The following is a 19,081-nucleotide window of genomic DNA, read 5'->3' on the forward strand; positions in this document are numbered from 1 at the left end:
GCCTCCTAATAACCCCCATCAACTTGATTGGCTCTATAACTCGCTCTCCTCTCCACCTGTAGTTGGTGTGTGGTGAGCGTACTGGCGCTGTTGTCCTGTGGCTGCCATCTCCTCATCCAGATGGATGCTGCACACTGGTGGTGTTTGAGGAGAGACCCCACCACAGGATTGTAAATCGCTTTGGGTGTACAACAATAGACAATATAAGCGCTATATAAATGCATCATTCATTCATTCTTTCATTCATAACTGACAAATGACCAATTTTGCACTATTTAAAAAATAAATGAAGAATATAAAAATAGAGGCAACAAGTGATTTTAATCATCCAAACAATATAACTGAAGTTCTAAAAGACGTAAATGGAGATCTGCTACATATTACACACTGATATATAAAAAAAAACATAAATAAAAATTGGGCAATAACCAAAATGGTACCGATACATATCACATCCCTACTGATAATGATTTAAAGACAGGGCAGTATTGAGAAAAATTATATTTTTACATATGAATCTCAATTCCAAGGTGGGCAAAGAAGCTCCTTCTGACCAAATTTGGAAAGACCCTCCTTTTATTTGTGATGAGCTGGCACTTCCACAGTCTCCATTCATCTCTAGAAAATTCCAGGAAGTTCTCGTTCCTCTGTTATCTCCCTCTGATGTATTCGTTTCCTCGCTAATGCAAGCCTGATAAGCTCACATTTCTCAAATTCCTAGTGTTAAGTGCATGGGGAAAAAAGTCTCTCCCATCTCTACTGTAACCCAATCACAGGACTGGGAGTCTGAAGCTTTATCTGGATTAGGAGTGTGATAAAACACTTGTGATATCGGACCGCACCTTATCTATCCTTCTATCCATGACTGCTGCCTTTAACTTATCGCCTGTTTTTGTGCTTTAGAGCAGCCACTATTTCAGTCCTTGTACTGACATTTTTTATGAAACCCATATTGCTGACGGCTATACAGTAATGTCTTATTAATCACATCCTGCTCCATGCCAGGGGCTGAAACGTGGTAATTGGCTCCTTGTTAGACGTCAGCATGATTGACAAAGCACATTTAGAGGCTGCTCTGTCTCATCTATCATGGCACGTCCCCCTATTTGAGGGGGCACAGACCTAATCAAGTCAACCATTCATACCCCACCTTCAAGGATTCCTTATTTTGATGAAAGAGTGCATTCAGAAGCCTGTTTTTTCATAGTGTATGGCCAGTGTGTGTACATGCACTCATCATTGATTTAAAATGATTGATAGTAACTGATACACTGTAAAAAGTGAAAATGTTACTCTAAAGGACTAGTTCACCTGAAATGAAAATTCTGTCATCGTTTACTCACTCTCATGCTGTACCAAACTTACTTTCTTATGTGGAACACAAAGGAGACATTTATCAGCATGGTCATACTGCTCTTTTCCATATAATGAATGTGTATGTTGACAAGGGACTTTCAAGCCAAAATGTGAAAAAAGCACCATAAAAGAAGTATACATTAAGGTCCGTTCACACCAAGAACAATAATAATGAATATAACAATATTAGCATCCACATCAATGGACGATAATGTTCTGTTTATTAAAAGTGTGTATTGCAGATATGTCATCTGCCACTTTAAATGCTCAAGCTTTTTAAAGCAGGATGGATTCTGAATGTTTTTATAATTCATCTCTTCTAGAAAAATTGCTGTGTATATCCAGTGATATATTTCGTCTGTGTCATTATCAAGGTATTTGTGGTGTGGACTTCAGTATTCACATTAAATTATAACAATTATTAAAACTTTATAGTTATATGTAGTTATTCTTGAGGTGATCAGACCTTTACTTATTGTACGTGCTATATCTAAGTGTTCTGAAACCGTATGATAGTTTTGCAGGAGGAAAAGGCAGAAATTTATTAAAAGCCATTATTAATTGATAATCTGCTCCCCCAGTGCACCTTTCAAATCTAATTAATGTTCATATGTCTTAAAATATGGTGCGTTAAAATGTGGTTTGATGCCAACCATGCCAAAGGTCATTGCTACTTATGTGTTGTAAATGATCTCAATGTACTGTACCAGATTTGCATATGTGCATTATAAAAATTAAAAGAGAGAGAGAGAGAGAGAGAGAGAGAGAAAGAAATTTGAGAGCTATGATAGATGGGAGATTTTATGATTTTTTTATGTTTTGTTTAGTTCCTGGCACAAAGCTTTTGAATGACTTTAGAAAACTAACTGGTACTTACAGACAACTTTTAGAAACTTTTATGATGCTTTTTTGTCATATTTGGAACTTGACAGCCCCTGGTCATGAGGGTGAGTAAATAATGACAGAAATTTCATTTTTAGTTGAACTAGCCCAGCAGCTATTTCAACCTGACCTGACTCTTAAAAATTATTTTAATTTGCCGTAACCTACAGTACTGTGGGCTGGTTGATTCAGTCATATTAACTGGATCCAGTATTTTTAGGTATATAAAACCAGTTACTTTATGTTGTCACATGAAGCACATTTTAGTCCACCTGACAATTTTTGTATGTTTTTTTTTTTTTTTTTTCAGTGTAGCACTGGTAATGAGGGCATCTGTCACTGACATTAAAAGGTCTATGAAATCCATTAAGGTCTATGAAATCTGAAATATGCATACCATTTCTATATCTAGAAAAATAATATTGAGCTCTTTCCACCACTGCTTGCCTCACACTAGAACAGAATCCTTAAAATCCAAATTGCTGAGAGACCTTCGAGGGTTGCACTGTGGAAAGATGTGCAGACTTGCATGGTCTGTTTGTGCCTGCAGGGATGTTTGGCTATTTGTCTTCTGTAATAAGCAGGTATTTTTAGGATATTTCTCTATGAAGTCCATCTCAGCCATAGAAAACACTTGACCTGCACCTCCTCACCTTTTCCACTGGGCTTCTCGTTATTCGCACAACACCAGTTCTGAAAGCTCCTCCGCTGACACATTCTTGTTTTCCTCTTGTTTTATTCTTATCCCTCACAGACTGTGGAGAGCACACGGGAAACAGCAATGGATGGGAGGATGATCTGCAATGGCCTCCACTAATGGCATGAAGAAGGAATTAATATCATTCTTTAACACCAGTGACCCACACTTACCACAGCTTTGTCAAAACATTTTTTTACGCTACCCTGTAACACAATCAGACAAAAAGAAACAAATGAATACAATTAGAGCAGCCTAAGGAAGCTGAGTCAAAGCTGGCACAGATGCCAGCCTTTTTTCTCCTTTAAAGTTCAGTGTTACCACACAGGCGGTCTGCCTCATCACCCTCTGCCTGCTTATTATCTATCAGAATCCATTTAATGAGGCATCAGAAAATAGGCACAACCATGTACTTATTGCTAGTGTTTGTACTACAGGCCCTGTGGGTGAGTTGGTGTCATGCCACACAGCATTACCCAGCCTCATGGGGGCACTATGATGTTTGTAAGTCCCAGGTTTATGCAGAGGACCGCCTGGCCTGGCACTATATGGCCTGCCAGCCTGAGGCCACTGATATGACCAAATACCTGACTGTGTCTCTGGACCCAGCCAACATCACCTGCGGAGACCCACCTGAGATGTACTGTGCCCTGGTGAGTTTGATACTTTTTTATAAACTTGATGAGACTTTGATGAGACTCACATAACTAGTATACTTTATATAACAACACACTACACTACACTACACTGCTTTTATTACAAAGCTAGTATATTTGATTCTGTTTGGTCAATTGTGGCAATCAGCAGCAATATTCTTTGTAATTATTAATTTTCTTTATTATAATTATTATATATATATATATTTTTTTTTTTTATCTGAACTTTGGTATTCTTTTCCCACTTTATATGATAATCTTCAGTAAAATACTATTTTCCAATGGTTCATGAATTTTTACACATTTGTTTGGTGTGCGGATTTGTTTTAATGTTTTGTAAATGGAATCTGTGCACTTTTCTTCTCATATAATGAAATAATTTCAACTCAAATTTCAAAATCCATTTATTTGTTTATTTGATAAGTACCTGCATAACAAAGTACCATTCAAAAGTTTGGGATCAATTAGATTTTTATTTTTATTTTATTTATTTTTTTTTTTTTTTTTTACTTTTTCAGCAAGGAGGCATTAAACTGATCAATTTATAACGTTACAAAAGATTTCTATTTCAAATAAATGTATCATCGTTTTCTTTCTGACTATGAAAATTGTAGATTCACACTGAAGGCATCAAAACTATAAATTAACACATGTGGAATTATATATGGAATTATATACATAACAAAAAAAGTGTGAAACAACTGAAAATATGTCATGTTCTAGGTTCTTTAAAGTAGCCACCTTTTGCTTTGATTACTGCTTTGCACACTCTTGGCATTCTCTTGATGAGCTTCAAGAGGTAGTCACCTGAAATGGTCTTCCAACAATCTTGAAGGAGTTCCCCGAGAGATGCTTAGCACTTGTTGGCCCTTTTGCCTTCTGTCTGCGGTCCAGCTCACCCCTAAACCATCTCGATTGGGTTCAGGTCCGGTGACTGTGGAGGCCAGGTCATCTGGTGCAGCACCCCATCACTCTCCTTCTTGGTCAAATAGCCCTTGATGCCTTCAGTGTGACTCTACAATTTTCATAGTCATGAAAATAAAGAAAACTCTTTGAATGAGAAGGGGTGTCCAAACTTTTGGTCTGTACTGTATGTCCACTGTGCATCTTGACATTAGGCATATTACAGCCAGCTATAGCTTGTTGTAAAATATTGACACGTTTTCATTACAGTAATCTGACAACAAACTGACAGTCAGTCTAATGGACGTTACAGTGCTAGGTCATTCTAACCTATGTAAGGTCAGCATCATTTGAGGTAACAAGCTGGTCATGGAGGTCCATGGTGATCTTGTAGCCAGTGAAGTAATAAGAGCTGATTTTTCTATTCCATTGTGCCTTGGGGGAAGTGAGGTCGGGGAAAGATGGGTATCATGTAACAACAATGAGAAGTTATGTGTTAAGTGCAGTGCTCAAGGGCACAATAGCAATGCTCAGTGGTTACTGGTACACAACACAGAGTATCTTGTTACTCAGCAATATTTTCTCTTGATGCTTCATTAGGCTTTTTATAGTGGAAGGCGAGTGCAATATTTCTGATATAATTACACAGTTAAACTAATTTATTAACTCCACACCATGGCTTCAATCCATTAAAAGATTTGATCAGTTGTGTTTACTAAGAAGCTTAAACTTCCTGGCATGATCAAATATGATAAAGGAAAAAAGGAATAGCAGATGGTTAATTTAAGATGCTATCAAATTTTTATGAGTAACCCCCCTAATGTGAGACAGAAGAACACAGATGACTGGTGTAAGGTAAACAAGGAAATAAAGCACTGCTATGGGCCCTATCCCAACAAGCTCAACAGTTCACCTTGTGTAGAACATAAATTCAATTAAGTAAACACACACACACACACACACACACATAGGGAGAGAGAGAGAGAGAGAGAGAGAGATGGCTGTGATTCAGCCATAGACAGGCCAATATCACTAGAATATCTGAATATCTCTTAATAGAATATATGTGAAACATAGCACTCCTCTCAGCCAATCAGATTTGAGGACATGAAAAAAACTGTATAAAAAATCTACATGTTGGGGGGGGGGGTATGTCTTCTTTAGACCAGATCAGACTTTAAGATTTGCTTTTTATTATCATTCCAAATAAAACATTTCACAAAAAAATATAATATAAATATAATATTTAAATATATTTCAGTCTCTTTAATTCAAAATATTGCATTTAATTCAGTGTGTTACCTGTAATTTCTTTGTAATTAATTGTGAAATTCACCAACAGTTTTTTCTATACATTTTTTTTCAGTGTCTTCATTCACAGAGTACTTTAATCATGGCTAACTGTTTATGGCGAATTTCATCTGAAGTTGTGAGTTTTTAATCCAAGATGATTTTGTATCAGTCAGCACAAGAAAACTTATAAAGAACATGTCTGACTGCACATTTAGATAACACCCCATTAAGCATTTATGTAATCAAACATGCTTTGAGAAATCTTATATTACTTAAAAATATTCACCAGTAGAATTGTCTGTCTATAAGTGAATAACGTCTCAAGGTTACGTATGTAACCCTGGTTCCTTGAAGGAACGAGACGCTGCGTCCCCTTTGGGGAACGTCCCTGACGAGACCGACTCTGAATATAGTGTGCAATCTGTCCATCGGAAGGATGTGACGTCACGGGCGGGGTGAAGTAGCGACCAGGAAGCTATAAAAGCACGTGCCGTGCAGCTGGCTTCAGCTTCGAGTAGGGAAGCAAGCGCCGGCAGGTGTGCCGGGAGTATGGCTCTGCGACGCAGCGTCTCGTTCCTTCAAGGAACCAGGGTTACATACGTTACCTTGAGACGTTCCTTTTAAGGAACTCGAGCTGCCTCAAGCGCTTTGGGGAACGATGTGCCCAAGCTGCCAGACTTCCAAAGAGTGAGCCTTGGATCCCAATGGAAGAGGACTCATAGGAGACGTTGATAGCCTCGACTATCCAACGACTTAGAGGTAGGAGAACCCTTTTTAGGAGGGCCGTGGCAAACAAGCAATTGGTCTGATTTTCTCCACAGAGCAGCTCTGTGGACGTATGCGTCCAGTGCTCGCACTGGACACATACAATTTAGCTTCTCCTGGTCTGGCTCCCGAAAGGGAGGAGGACAGAAGGCCTGCAGTACGATAGGTTGTGGTGTAACAGAGGGAACCTTCGGAACATAAACCGCTCGAGGGTATAAGAATGCTTTGGCCATACCAGGGGCAAGGTCTAGATAAGTAGGGGCCACCGAAAGGGCCTGAAGATCTCCAACTCTCTTTAGTGAGGTGATTGCCAGTAACAGGGCAGTTTTAAGTGTCAGATGTCTATCTGAGATATCTTGTATTGGCTCGAATGGAGCTTTACAAAGAGCCTCTAATACCACAACCAAATCCCAGGGGGGAACATGGGATCGTACTGGAGGTCTCAGCCTTAGCGCACCGCGGAGGAAACGTGTAAATAGGGGGTGTCTACCCACTGACTGATCATTGAAAGGGACATGGTAAGCAGCTATGGCCGCCACGTACACCTTTAAGGTGGAGTGGGTTAACCCCGCAGAAAGCCTAGCTTGTAGAAACTCCAGAACTGTACCAAGTGGGCAGTTAAAAGGGTCAAGCTGGCGGTCTCTGCACCATGAAGTGAAGAGTTTCCACTTAATGGTGTACAGTTTGCTCGTAGAGGGAGCTCTGGATTGGAGGAGGGTCTCAACAACCTCAGTTGAGAGACCGGATTCTATGAGCTGTGCCCCCTCAGGGGCCACACCAACAGTTTCCACAGCTCCAGGCGAGGGTGAATTATCGTACCCTGCGCCTGTGAGAGTAGGTCTGTCCTGATCGGTATCTCCCACAGAGAGCCGTCGAGGAGCGAGACTAGATCTGCGAACCATACTCGCCCCGGCCAGAACGGGGCTATTAATAACAGACGGACCCCGTCCCGGCGTACTCTCGCCAGAAGAGTCGAAGGCATCGCCGCATGACCTTGATAACTCGAACTGGATTTCCCCTCGGGGAAAAGCCGTTGGACTTGAGCCACCACTGTAGGGGTCTCATGTACAGCAGGCCAAAAGGCATCACGTTGGACACAGCTGCCATCAGACCTAACAATCTCTGGAATTGTTTGACAGTGAGTGACTGGCCTTCTTTGACTCTCTCGACTGATGTGAGGATCGACTCGATCCGAGTCGTCGATGCCTGCATCGTGGTCGAATTCCACACTACGCCTAGATAGGTGGTTCTCTGAACTGGAGAAAGTACACTCTTCTTGGCGTTTAGTCTCAAACTCAGCTCCCCCATATGTGCGAGAACGACATCTCGATGTAGAACCGCCATCTGCTCTGATTGAGCTAAAATCAACCAATCGTCGATATAATTTAGAATGTGGATGCCCTGCATATGGAGGGATACCAGAGCCACATCTACACATTTCGTGAACGTGCAGGGTGAGAGTGCAAGGCCAAAGGGAAGTACTCGATATTGATAAGCTTTGCCCCCAAAAGCGAACCTCAGAAACTTCCTGTGTTGTGGAAGGATGGATATGTGGAAGTATGCGTCTTTGAGATCTATTGTGACAAACCAGTCCTCGGATCTGATTTGAGCTACAACCTGCTTGACAGTGAGCATTTTGAACTTCAGTGGCATAACTGAGCGGTTCAGGTGACGTAAGTCTAAGATCAGACGCAACCCCCCATCCTTCTTTGGAACTATGAAATACCGGCTGTAAAACCCGGATTCCCTGTCTAGAGGAGGGACCACCTCGATGGCCTCCTTCCTTAATAGGGTATTCACTTCTTGTTCCATAACCAGAGCCTGCCGGGCTGACTACTGTCGGTGTAACCCCGTTGAACTTCGGTGGTGGATGACCGAACTGAATGCAGTAGCCTTTTTCTATTGTACGCAGGACCCAATGAGATACATTTGGCAGTAGTTTCCACGCTGCTAAATAATCTACTAAGGGAATCAGTCTCTCGAGACTGACCTCTGGTATAAGAGGCCCCCGAAGGGGCGGCGAGCATCCCAGCTCCGCTACGCTCGCGGGCGGAAATAACTGGGAGCAGCGCTCGCTGGAGGCCGCTGCGCCCTGAAACTCTGGCAGGGTTGGCAGACCGACCTCCTGAGGGCACTGAGGTGAGGCGGGCACTGTATAATGAGGTGGACCGCGCTCTACCCCAGTAGGGGCTACCCTCTGGATCCTGGCGTCAGGATCTTTTCGTCGAGGACTTCCGGGCTTCGATATCAGATCTTAAATCGGGCTTAGCCCTGGAAGCCCCCGACTCGTCGAGCGTCCTCGGCCCTCGGTCCCATCGTGGGGGAGCACGAGCGGCAACACTCTGTCTCTGCGCTTCCCGGTATGAGGAGCCGGTATGTGGCGTGGTCATCTCCCGCCCAGATGCACCACGAGAGCGATGAGGGAGGAAATTCTGGAATGCCGCCACCTGTTTACGTGCCTCCTGGAACCTGTCGACGACAGTATTGACTGTGTCGCCAAACAGGCCAGAAGGCTGAAGCGGGGCGTCCAGGAGGCAGACCCTGTCTCGTTCTTTTATCTCCGACAGGGTCAGCCACAAATGCCTCTCTGCGGCCACTAAGGCTGCCATAGACCGCCCAATTGCGCGAGCGGTCTCTTTAGTGGCGCAGAGGGAGAGATCAGCGGTCTTTCTAAGTTCTTCGACATCTTCAGACTTAATCCCCTCTCCCTCATCGATATCTCCCAGCAGGTCAGCTTGATAAGCTTGAAGGACTGCCATAGTATGAAGGCAAGCCCCAGCCTGACCTGCTGCCACATAACCTTTGCCCACCAGCGATGATGTAACTATAAGAGGCTTGCTGGGCAATGTCGGAGCCTTTAGAGACGATGCCGATCCGGGTGACAGATAGCCCGCAAACGTCTGTTCAACCCGTGGCATCGCTCTATAACCCCGCTCTCCCAGCCCCATCACGTTGCCATAATATAGTGAATCAGGGCCAAAGAGGCGGGTCGAATATGGGTGATACCACGATCTCGATATCTCATCGTGGAGATCGGGAAAATAAGGTTGGCTCCGACGTGGAGGTGGTTGCCTCGGCCGCAGAAAGCATTCATCTAGTTTGCTTCTCTGCGGCTCAGAATGTTTTTCAGCAGGCCATTTCGATTTTTAATTTATCTACTGCACGTGTAACCACCTCCAAAAGCTCCTCATACTGGGGCGACAGGGGTGGCGAATCCCCAGCAACCGTCTCCACATTGACCTCCTCGAAGGAAGAGAGGTGAAGAGTTGATCCCTCACCCTGGGGGGAAGAAACCGACGAGCGTCGATCTGGCAGATGAGGAAGGAGATAAGGACTGGCCCGTCTCCATTCCCTCTGACAAATCCACCTGCGAACCCCACGAATGCAGGAGCCGTTCTGCCTTGGTAGAAGCGGGGCCAGCACCGCGGGGAATGCTGGTGAAGGTTCCCCCCTCGAAGAGAGCCCTCGGGGATCGAAGCGTCCGCATTGGCAATCGTTCACAATGTGGGCAGTCGGCCCCCTCGAGAGCGGACTCAGCGTGCTTCGATCCCAGGCAAGCCACGCACAAACTGTGTGTATCCCCACTCGTAGCGAGGGCAGGGAGGAACACACAATCTATAACGTGGCTTGGAATCGCCCTTAATATGTTTGGTCATTGCTTTTACTTTTGGCATATTGAGCTGTTTTAGCGATCGTTTAATGGCTAAGGGGCAGACAACAATAAATAGGACCAACGGGACAGACTTTTGACATGCACACACAGAGCGTTTGCTGACTGACGCGAAGCTGAAGCCAGCTGCACGGCACGTGCTTTTATAGCTTCCTGGTCGCTAGGTCACCCCGCCCGTGACGTCACGCCCTTCCGATGGACAGTCGGAGTCGGTCTCGTCAGGGACGTTCCCCAAAGCGCTTGACGCAGCTCAAGTTCCTGAAAAGGAACAGGATGTTTTTAAAATACTGTGTATAATTTACTGTTTCTCAATTGTTAAGTATGTCTGTGGGGAAATCTGACTCAAACTTATATTATCTTTTTGAAGTTTTCCTGAAGATGTCTTTAGATTTAAAAAAATTCTGCCCCGCAGGTAGATTCATTACAGGAATTTTAAGTAGCTAGCTGTACAGAACTTCAAACATATTCCTGGGGAGAGTGACTATTTGAAATAATCTAAGCTAAAAACACAAAAGGCAACTTGTGAACCCAGCCAGCAGTTATATACCACTGTTGATCAGTAGTATGGTCTCTAATAAATCTAAAGAGAAGGCAAAATGCATTAAAATTGGTTGAGGAATGGTCATTTAATTGGGAGTTCAAATTCTCTATGAAAAAAAAACTAACAAAAAACAGGTTGTCTTCTTCACTAATAAAAGGAAATGAGATGAGATCAAATTAAAGTTGTATAATCACAATCTAGAAAGGGTGTCTAAAATAAGATTTCTAGGTATTTGGTTAAACATTAGACTTACATGGAAAGAACATGTTAAAAAATGGAGGATAAGTGCAAGAGAGTGTTGAATGTACTGAATATACTGTACTGAATGAGATGTGTTGCTGGGCAGGTCTGGGATGCGGACAGGTTTGCATTAAAAATTATTTACATAACGTTAATCAGCTCAGTAAAGGATTTTGGTAGCATATAGTATATGGATCTTCAGCAAAGACCCATCTTGAAAAATTATAAAGAATTTAAGCACATGTATTAAGTTGTGGGGCATATAGATCATCTCCTGTTTCAGCATTATAGGTAGAAGTGGATGAAATCAGTGAAACAGTTAAATGTAGCATATTGAGCAAATATTACGGCACAGGATAATTCACATAGCACAATACGGGTACTAGAGAAATGTTGGGGAATGTACTAGTTTTTGATGGATTGTTGGAGATTTAGTAGAGGGATTAGATATTAAAAGTTTAAGTATTGGTCCAAGAGTGATTTCATCAGCAGTTCTTTTGTGGATTTTGCCTCATAGTTGATGTAAAAATGCTAGAATCTAGACAGAAAGATGACGGTATGAGTGAATTTGAGGAAATCTGGGTAAGGGAATATTTGTGGACAGAGTACAGACATTTAACACAAGTGTATTCAGCATTTGTCATTCAAAAATTGCTCATTTTCAGAAAGGTAGGGATCTCAAATAAGTTGTCATTTTTTTTTTCAAGAGAGTAATTTGCAATAGTGATGGCATTAAGATGGATAAGTGAAGCAGGTTTAAAGGAGGTTTTAATATGTTCAGCGTCTAGTTAGTGCTCTCATGAGTATTGAAGCAAAACATTCAGACACTAGACAGGATTTAATGGTAGAAATATTGCAAGAATTATATATGTTACAGCAAAAAATGGGTGAGAGTATTATTCATGTGGATCCCAGCTCATGCAGGACTGAAAGGGAATGAAGCAGCAGATAAATTGGCGAAACAAGCTGTGCTAGACACCAGTATAGAAATGGAGGTATCATATAGAAGATATAAAATTATAGCAATGATTAAAAAGACAATAATAAAAAGATGGCAAACAACAGTGAGAAATTGGAAATAAAGGAAGATGTATATTAAATACAGCCACAAGTGGGGAAAGGGAGGTATTCATGTGGGAACAGAAGAGAGGAAAACATATTATCTAAAATAGGACACACGGGACATAATAAAATGGTGAAATTAATGTCCAAGCATCCAGGGGATGGAGTATCTGGATTGTGTTTGCATGTATGTGGCAGTAATGCGCGAGAATTAATGAGATTCGCCAATAAACGACAAAGAAGAGAGCCGATCTCCCACAGGACTACCACGAGACCCTCAGGACTGGTGCGAGACAAGACTGATGTGCGGGTGTGAAGACACTCATGTGTGTGCGGGATGTGGGAGAATAAAGTGATTTATTGCACAAAATCAACAAGAACAACTAATATAAAGTAAAAATGTTGATAGGCGCAAGCATAGGCAGAGTTTCTATTTATAACACATGTTTGCAGCGTTGAGCAATATAGCCAATTGCAGACATATCTGTTGATTATTTCTGGAACACAATGGCCAGTCAGAGGTGTTAAAGGTGTTTAAGATCCTGTCCAAAAATGGCACGCTTTATGTGCACTTGCTTTCTTGTGGACTTATACTTAGGCTGATTTATACTTTTGTGTCGAACCTTTGCCATAGCTTACGCATAGATGCACATCCTAAAACATAGCCTGACATGCCCGTCTCCAAAAATCTAACAGCGTGTCAATTCTACGTGGACCGCAAGCGCTGTGATTAGTCTGCTAGAATCATTCCCTCCTTGTACTTGAGTGTTGTGTGTGTTTATGTGCACTTTAATATATTTTTATATTACACCTTATATAAAATAAAACAAAGCAAAGAACAAGCATCTTATCATTTATTATATTAAATACCATTATACAACAGTAGTTGTCTGTGACAAACAAAGTTGATCTGCCATGGTGCAAGTCCTCATGGAGATGGAAAGAATGCCATCATCTCTTGTTCCATTGCTGTCTCCTTTTGTAGTTTTAAATAATGATTTTATATCTATTTGCTGCCCTCACAGCTATAATGCTTCTCCAACGTGCCGCTTCTTCTTTGGCTTTTGTCGTGGTTCTACAGGTTACACCAGCAACATACCAGTGGACACTGCACAGTAGCAGTCTGCATGTGTACTGCACGTCGACGCAGACAATGATGAAGAAGTATAAATGAAAACTGACACATAGCCTATGGCGTAAAGGCGTAGGTCTGAAGCAGAAGTATAAATCAGCCTTTAGCATGGTCACCGCGTGCACGTCCGTTAAGTCCATGAGACAGTAGGGTGTCCTATTCGTCATTTTAGCTTTCAGAAGGGTGCTCAAGAGTGCCCCCTATGCACCCTCAATGCGATTTTCTGCCAAGCCTGCACTAAGGTGAGCTCTGTAGCAGACTTCCACCCGTCTGTCAAAGCAGCATTACGTCATTAAATGCACGCAGCAGCCTATGCTTGCGTTTCTGTAAAAAATAACTGTGGCTTGTGAATGTTGATGATTTAATAGCAAATATTTTATCTGGAGAATTTTTGCTGAGATGTTGTAATTTGGTAACACAGACCTTACTATTTCATGTAAATTTCATGGATGTACTTAAAAAAATCTATATAGGCTACTTTTATGGGCGGGAGCGGGACAAAACATGAATGTTGTGGGAGGGATCGGGACAAGATACATATTTCTGCGAGATCGGAACATCTGTCCAGTGAAGGTCTCTGCTCTGAGTGAATGGGTGCCATCAGAATGAGCTCAAACAGCCCATAAAAACATAATAATAAAAATAAAATCATACTGCATGCTTGGGTCAAAGATGAATACAAATTTACATCAGTGCATAACTTCTTCCACTAATTAGCACATTTTAGAAGATGCATTAAATTAAACTTGGTTTCAAGTCTGAGAAAATACATTCCCTCAAATTAAGTGGCCATGATGCTGCTGGTTATCGTGTCCTCAGTAATGTGACATTGTACACTATTATTACAAAGAGAAAACAAACAGACATTGTTGGTCTAATTTGTGCACCCTAAATATTACCTCACTCTATATGAAGCTTGAGCATGAGGACAATATGACCTGTGGTTCCACAATAGCGATGAATCTGTTGTGTTTTAGGATCTATCACCTCTTTCATTCATCACAGAGGTGGGAGTCTGGGCTGCACACACACACGTAGCAGAAGATGGAGTGTATGGGACAGCTTTATTGCAGCAGGGAGTTAACCCTGATATTATTTTTAGCTGCAGCAACAAGGGAATGTGTCCAAAAACATGTAGATGAGTCTTTTCTCCTCTAATTCTCTCTAACTTTACATCTTCAGTTTGTTTGCAACATCAACAAAAATCCAGCATAAAACACAAAACAATGCAACGTTCTCTTCCTTTGTCCACTCATTGTACTGAGCAAACAGAAATACAGTACAATGACCTGTTAGGGATGATAATTTTGAACTGAGGTTTCACAACATCATTTTGCACACATTGTGCTATTAATAAACCGGTTTTAGCATAACACATTAATCTTGTTAATTAAAACAAAATGTTCAATTACTATACATCTATTCTAATTGTTTTTGGGAGGGGCCATGAGTGCAAGGATATTCTTGCAAGACTTTAAAGATCAATTATGACTACTAAAGTGGGACAAGCAAAGCACCTAAGAGACGCTGGTACTTCTAAAGTCTAGCGAATATTAAATCATTTCAAAGAATGCTGAAAACCCTCCAAGGAAAGACCCTGCATTATAAATAAACTTTTGCTCATTCATCAAATTCTAATAGCTCATTTTATTTAAGATTTTAATGGTTATGCGTATATGACACAATTCCTGGTTTCTGGACACTTAATGCCATTACATGGCTTATATATTAAGTAAATGGAGCAATTATGCTGCATTTGTTTCAAACCTGTATGAGTTTCTTTCTCCATGGGCAAAGAAAAAGCGGGGGAATATGGACAAAATCATCCCGCTATAGATATTTATGCTGAATAAAAAGCATAAACATTTGGAATGATGAAACGTGAAGACATTAAACACACGACTGTGACAATATATGGTTTATGAGTATTTTTCAAGTTATTTCCAGGTAATAAATAAAGTATATGAATAATTGACTCCATTTATTACAGTATAAAAACATTTCTGCCTTATTCTATGATAAAAATGGAAAACATTTTTAAATAAAATATCATAAAATTAGGAATGATTAGGAATATAAAAGAAAAATATAATAGAATACAAATGATTTGTTATTGTTCAGCAGTGTATTTGATTTCTGGGCTTCTTCGTAAATGGGTCACACTTAGCTTCCTCCCGCCCGAAAACGGGCGAAGCCTTAAAATTGTACTTTACTTTTTCCCAGGATAACCAATCAAATATATTTTTGTTCTATAATGTTTTCTGATTATTATTTAGAATTTTTAGATTTTTTTATGATACTTTGCATTAATTATATAATTTTTATGAGCTATTTTTTCCATTAGAATTAATATATAAATTTTTATTTTATATTTATTAAAAAAAAAAAATTCAATAAATGCAGCATTTCACATCAAAATAGAGTGCCAGCCTAAAAAAAATGTTCCAGGAGAAGAACTTCATCTAGTGGCTTTAAAAAATAGCCACTTTTGTGTAATGTCCTGTACCAGCCTGTAGGCTGTCTATAGCTTCCTATATATCCTATATAGAAAGGCTTTTTGATTCCTTTTGTTGTTTTAGACATGATTTCTCTATCTTATTCGTTTTTTTTATTTAGATATACATTTAGATATTCTAAAAGATGATTACTTTATTTTCTTAACAAAAATGTTTAGATAAGTATCAGGTTTTGCATTATGATTAGAATCAAACTATAGCATTTGGTTAGAAAGGGAACACAATGTGTGTGTGTGTGTGTGTGTGTGTGTGTGTGTGTGTGTGTGTGTGTGTGTGTGTGTGTGTGTGTGTGTGTGTGTGTGTGTGTGAGTGAATGTGTGTGTGTGTGTGTGTGTGTGTTGCATTTGAGCGAGAGTCTCTTTTTGTATTTTTTATTTATTTATTTTTGCATATTCTCAAAATTTGCTGTTGCAGTCTTACCAGTCTCTCTCTTTCTCTCTCTCTTTCTCTCTCTCTCTCTCTCTCTGTGTGTGTGTGTGTGTGTGTGTGTGCATTTGAGCAAGTTTTTTTTTTTCATTTATTGATTTTATGTGGAATATTCTACAAATTTGCTGTTGCAGTCGCCAGTTTATCTGTGTGTGTGTGTGTGTGTGTGGGGGGGGGGGGATCTTATTTGCACTCTTGATGTTCTAGAGTGTCACCCCTTCATTGCTGTACACTTTTTTTCAGCACAGTTGCTGATCTGTAGCTTGTACCACCAAAAGTTTCTCTGAGTTTTCCTATTTTTTCGTATTTCACATTCATTTCCTATGTCGCCCGTTTTCGGGCGGGAGGAAGCTAAGTGTGACTTTTTTTTTTACGACCCTTTAACATATCAGAATCATCTCCTTGATTTTTTTGTGTGTTCATATAGGTAATACAACAAAAGTCACCAAGTTTCATCCCCATCCGATGAAGCAAAAAAATTAAACATTTCAAAACGTTCAAGTTTTCGCCCGTTTTCGGGCGAAGAAGCCCAGAAGTAAGAAATTAGAATTTATTTATTTATAATAAAAAAATGTATTATTATATTTGATATATCAACAAAACAAATAAATTTAGGTTTGGAACAACATGAGGGTGAATGATGACAGCATTTTCATTTTTGGGTAAACCATCTCTTTATAGGAATAGTTTATCCAAAAACAAAAAATTAAAATAAAATAATAATAATAATAATAATAATTACAATTTGCAGAAAAGTGAATTACCGACAGGTCATCAAAGATGTAGATGAGTTTGAGTTTGTTTCTTCAGAGTCATCTCTTGCTTTTCAGTGGATCTTCTGCAGTGAATGGGTGCCATCTGAATAAGAGTCTAAACAACTGATTAAAAAAAAACATCACAATAATCCACAAATAATCCACAAGAACTCAATCCATCGATTAGGTGAATTAAAGCTACATTTATCCAAATGAAGATACAAGCTCATCTACATCTTGGATGGCTCTGTAAGACAAAAACTAAGACCACAAAATAACACTGAACTATTAGTCCATCTATTGGAAATAACATTGGAAAACTTGGCATACTAATTTGAATTTGATTCAGAGTGGTCCAGACCTGAAAGTGAGACTCTTTTATAGCTTGAAGCATCAGACTTGATGAGCATTTGTAGAACAATGGACAGAGTCAATAGATTACTCTAATTGTTCTGAACTGACACAGAATGCATGAAAGTGAACAGAGGTGCTAAATTACCATGTGGTCCCCAAGCAGCTTAGCAAGGAAACAAGGATGAGCGTGCATCTTATAGCTGCTTTGAGATCATCTGAATATATTGATGGGCTTTATGGCAGAACTGTCTTTGTTTGACAATGATAAACAGAGCTATTTATAGAGCCTCTTGTTTGGTTGTTCAGTTGACAATCACTGAATTTAGTACAAAACACTCTATGGACGATGACAACATGAAAAGCCCTGATAAGGTGGCTTTTGGTTGGAGAACCACACTTATGCAACTATTCAATTTGGATAAGGATAAAATACCATTGTGCTTAGACATGACTCTGAAGCTTTCAGACGTTTAATTTCTCAGTGAATGTGCAAAGATAATGAGATAAATAATGCAGAGATGTATAAACAAGACTGACAGTTTCCAGGACCCGTTATCCCATTGTGGATATGCTGAGAATGAAACAGAGATGCGAAATACCAAAGCCATAAAATCCTGTTATGACAGCAAACAAAGAATGAATGAATGAATGAATAATATTATTCTTATTTCCACATTGTTAATATAAATAGTAGTAGTTGTTCTAGTAATAATGATTAATTCATGAATTAATTGATATCTCATTTAAAATAGTGTTCCTGTAGCTCAATTGGTAGAGCATTGCCCTATCAAGCGCAAGGTTGGGGGTTCGATTCCCCGGGAAAACATGATAGGTAAAAATTGATAGCCTGAATGCACTGTAAGTCGCTTTGGATAAAAGCGTCTGCTAAATACATAAATTTAATTTAATTTTAATTTAAAATACTCCAAATTCATTACCAATTGAATGAGGATAAGTACAAATTGTGTGTACATGTGAAGCTCTCCTACAGTAGGTTTATAAATATGAATAATCAACAAATTTCGGTTTTTATTTAAAAAGTCTAAAAATTTAAGTAGTTATGTATTAGAAATATATAGTATAGCCTATATGATGTATCTTCCTATCTGTCTATATCTATCTATCTATCTATCTAACTTGAATCTATAGATAGATAGACAGACAGACAGAAACCGATTTAATAATTGAAAAATTTGTACAATGCTCTAAGATGTCTAAAAACTTTTGTCTAAAAAAAAATTTCAGAAATATATGTCAGGAATCTATATGCATGTAATTGTATAATGGCTTTTAATGCGGTTTCCAAAAATTATTTAATCATCACTCTTTTAATTTCACAACAGGCTATATATTACTTCCTTGCTGTTATGGGAAAACCAACCAGACATAAATTACCGTGAATCAACTTGCCTTATCAGTCTCATTTCCCCAAAAAGCCAAGCTGAAGCCAAGATGCAGCAAATAAATTAATGAAATTAAGGGCATTTGGCAATCCAGCGCAAGCTGTCTGCCAGCAACACGCTCCAAATGGCAAGGGATTCCTTTCAGAGTCTGGCCTGCTGGCTGGCACTGTGAATTTCCCATCCTCCGTCTGATCTGAGTGGCTTGGCAGTCTTTGAGACAGAACCTCATGAGTATGTGTCAGACCTGCATCCGAAGAGAGCGAGTGTTGGACTGAAGGCTTGTTTAGGATCACAGGGGTCACAGATGTTGAGAGCCTCTTTACTCAAAGAAATACAAAAGCACTGAAGCAATAGAAAGACACTTCTGTTTGGACAGTTTCTGGAGAGGTAGTTTATGAGTAATGTATTTCATAAAATGCCAGAGTCATAA

At 40.0% G+C, this 19,081-nt stretch overlaps 1 protein-coding gene across 1 annotated transcript in view; it reads left to right on the forward strand.

Moving 5' to 3' along the window:
* The window catches only part of LOC132154238 (netrin-G1-like), a 62,345-nt gene that overhangs the window by 3,278 nt on the left and 39,986 nt on the right, over positions 1-19,081 (forward strand). Inside the window, exon 2 of the mRNA XM_059562813.1 lies at positions 2,993-3,588. Coding sequence (XP_059418796.1) covers positions 3,316-3,588 — 273 coding nt within the window. The 5' untranslated portion in view covers positions 2,993-3,315. The remainder of the gene's footprint in view (positions 1-2,992; positions 3,589-19,081) is intronic.

This window comes from Carassius carassius, chromosome 12 (genome assembly GCF_963082965.1).
Source record: "Carassius carassius chromosome 12, fCarCar2.1, whole genome shotgun sequence".
NCBI lineage: Eukaryota > Metazoa > Chordata > Actinopteri > Cypriniformes > Cyprinidae > Carassius > Carassius carassius.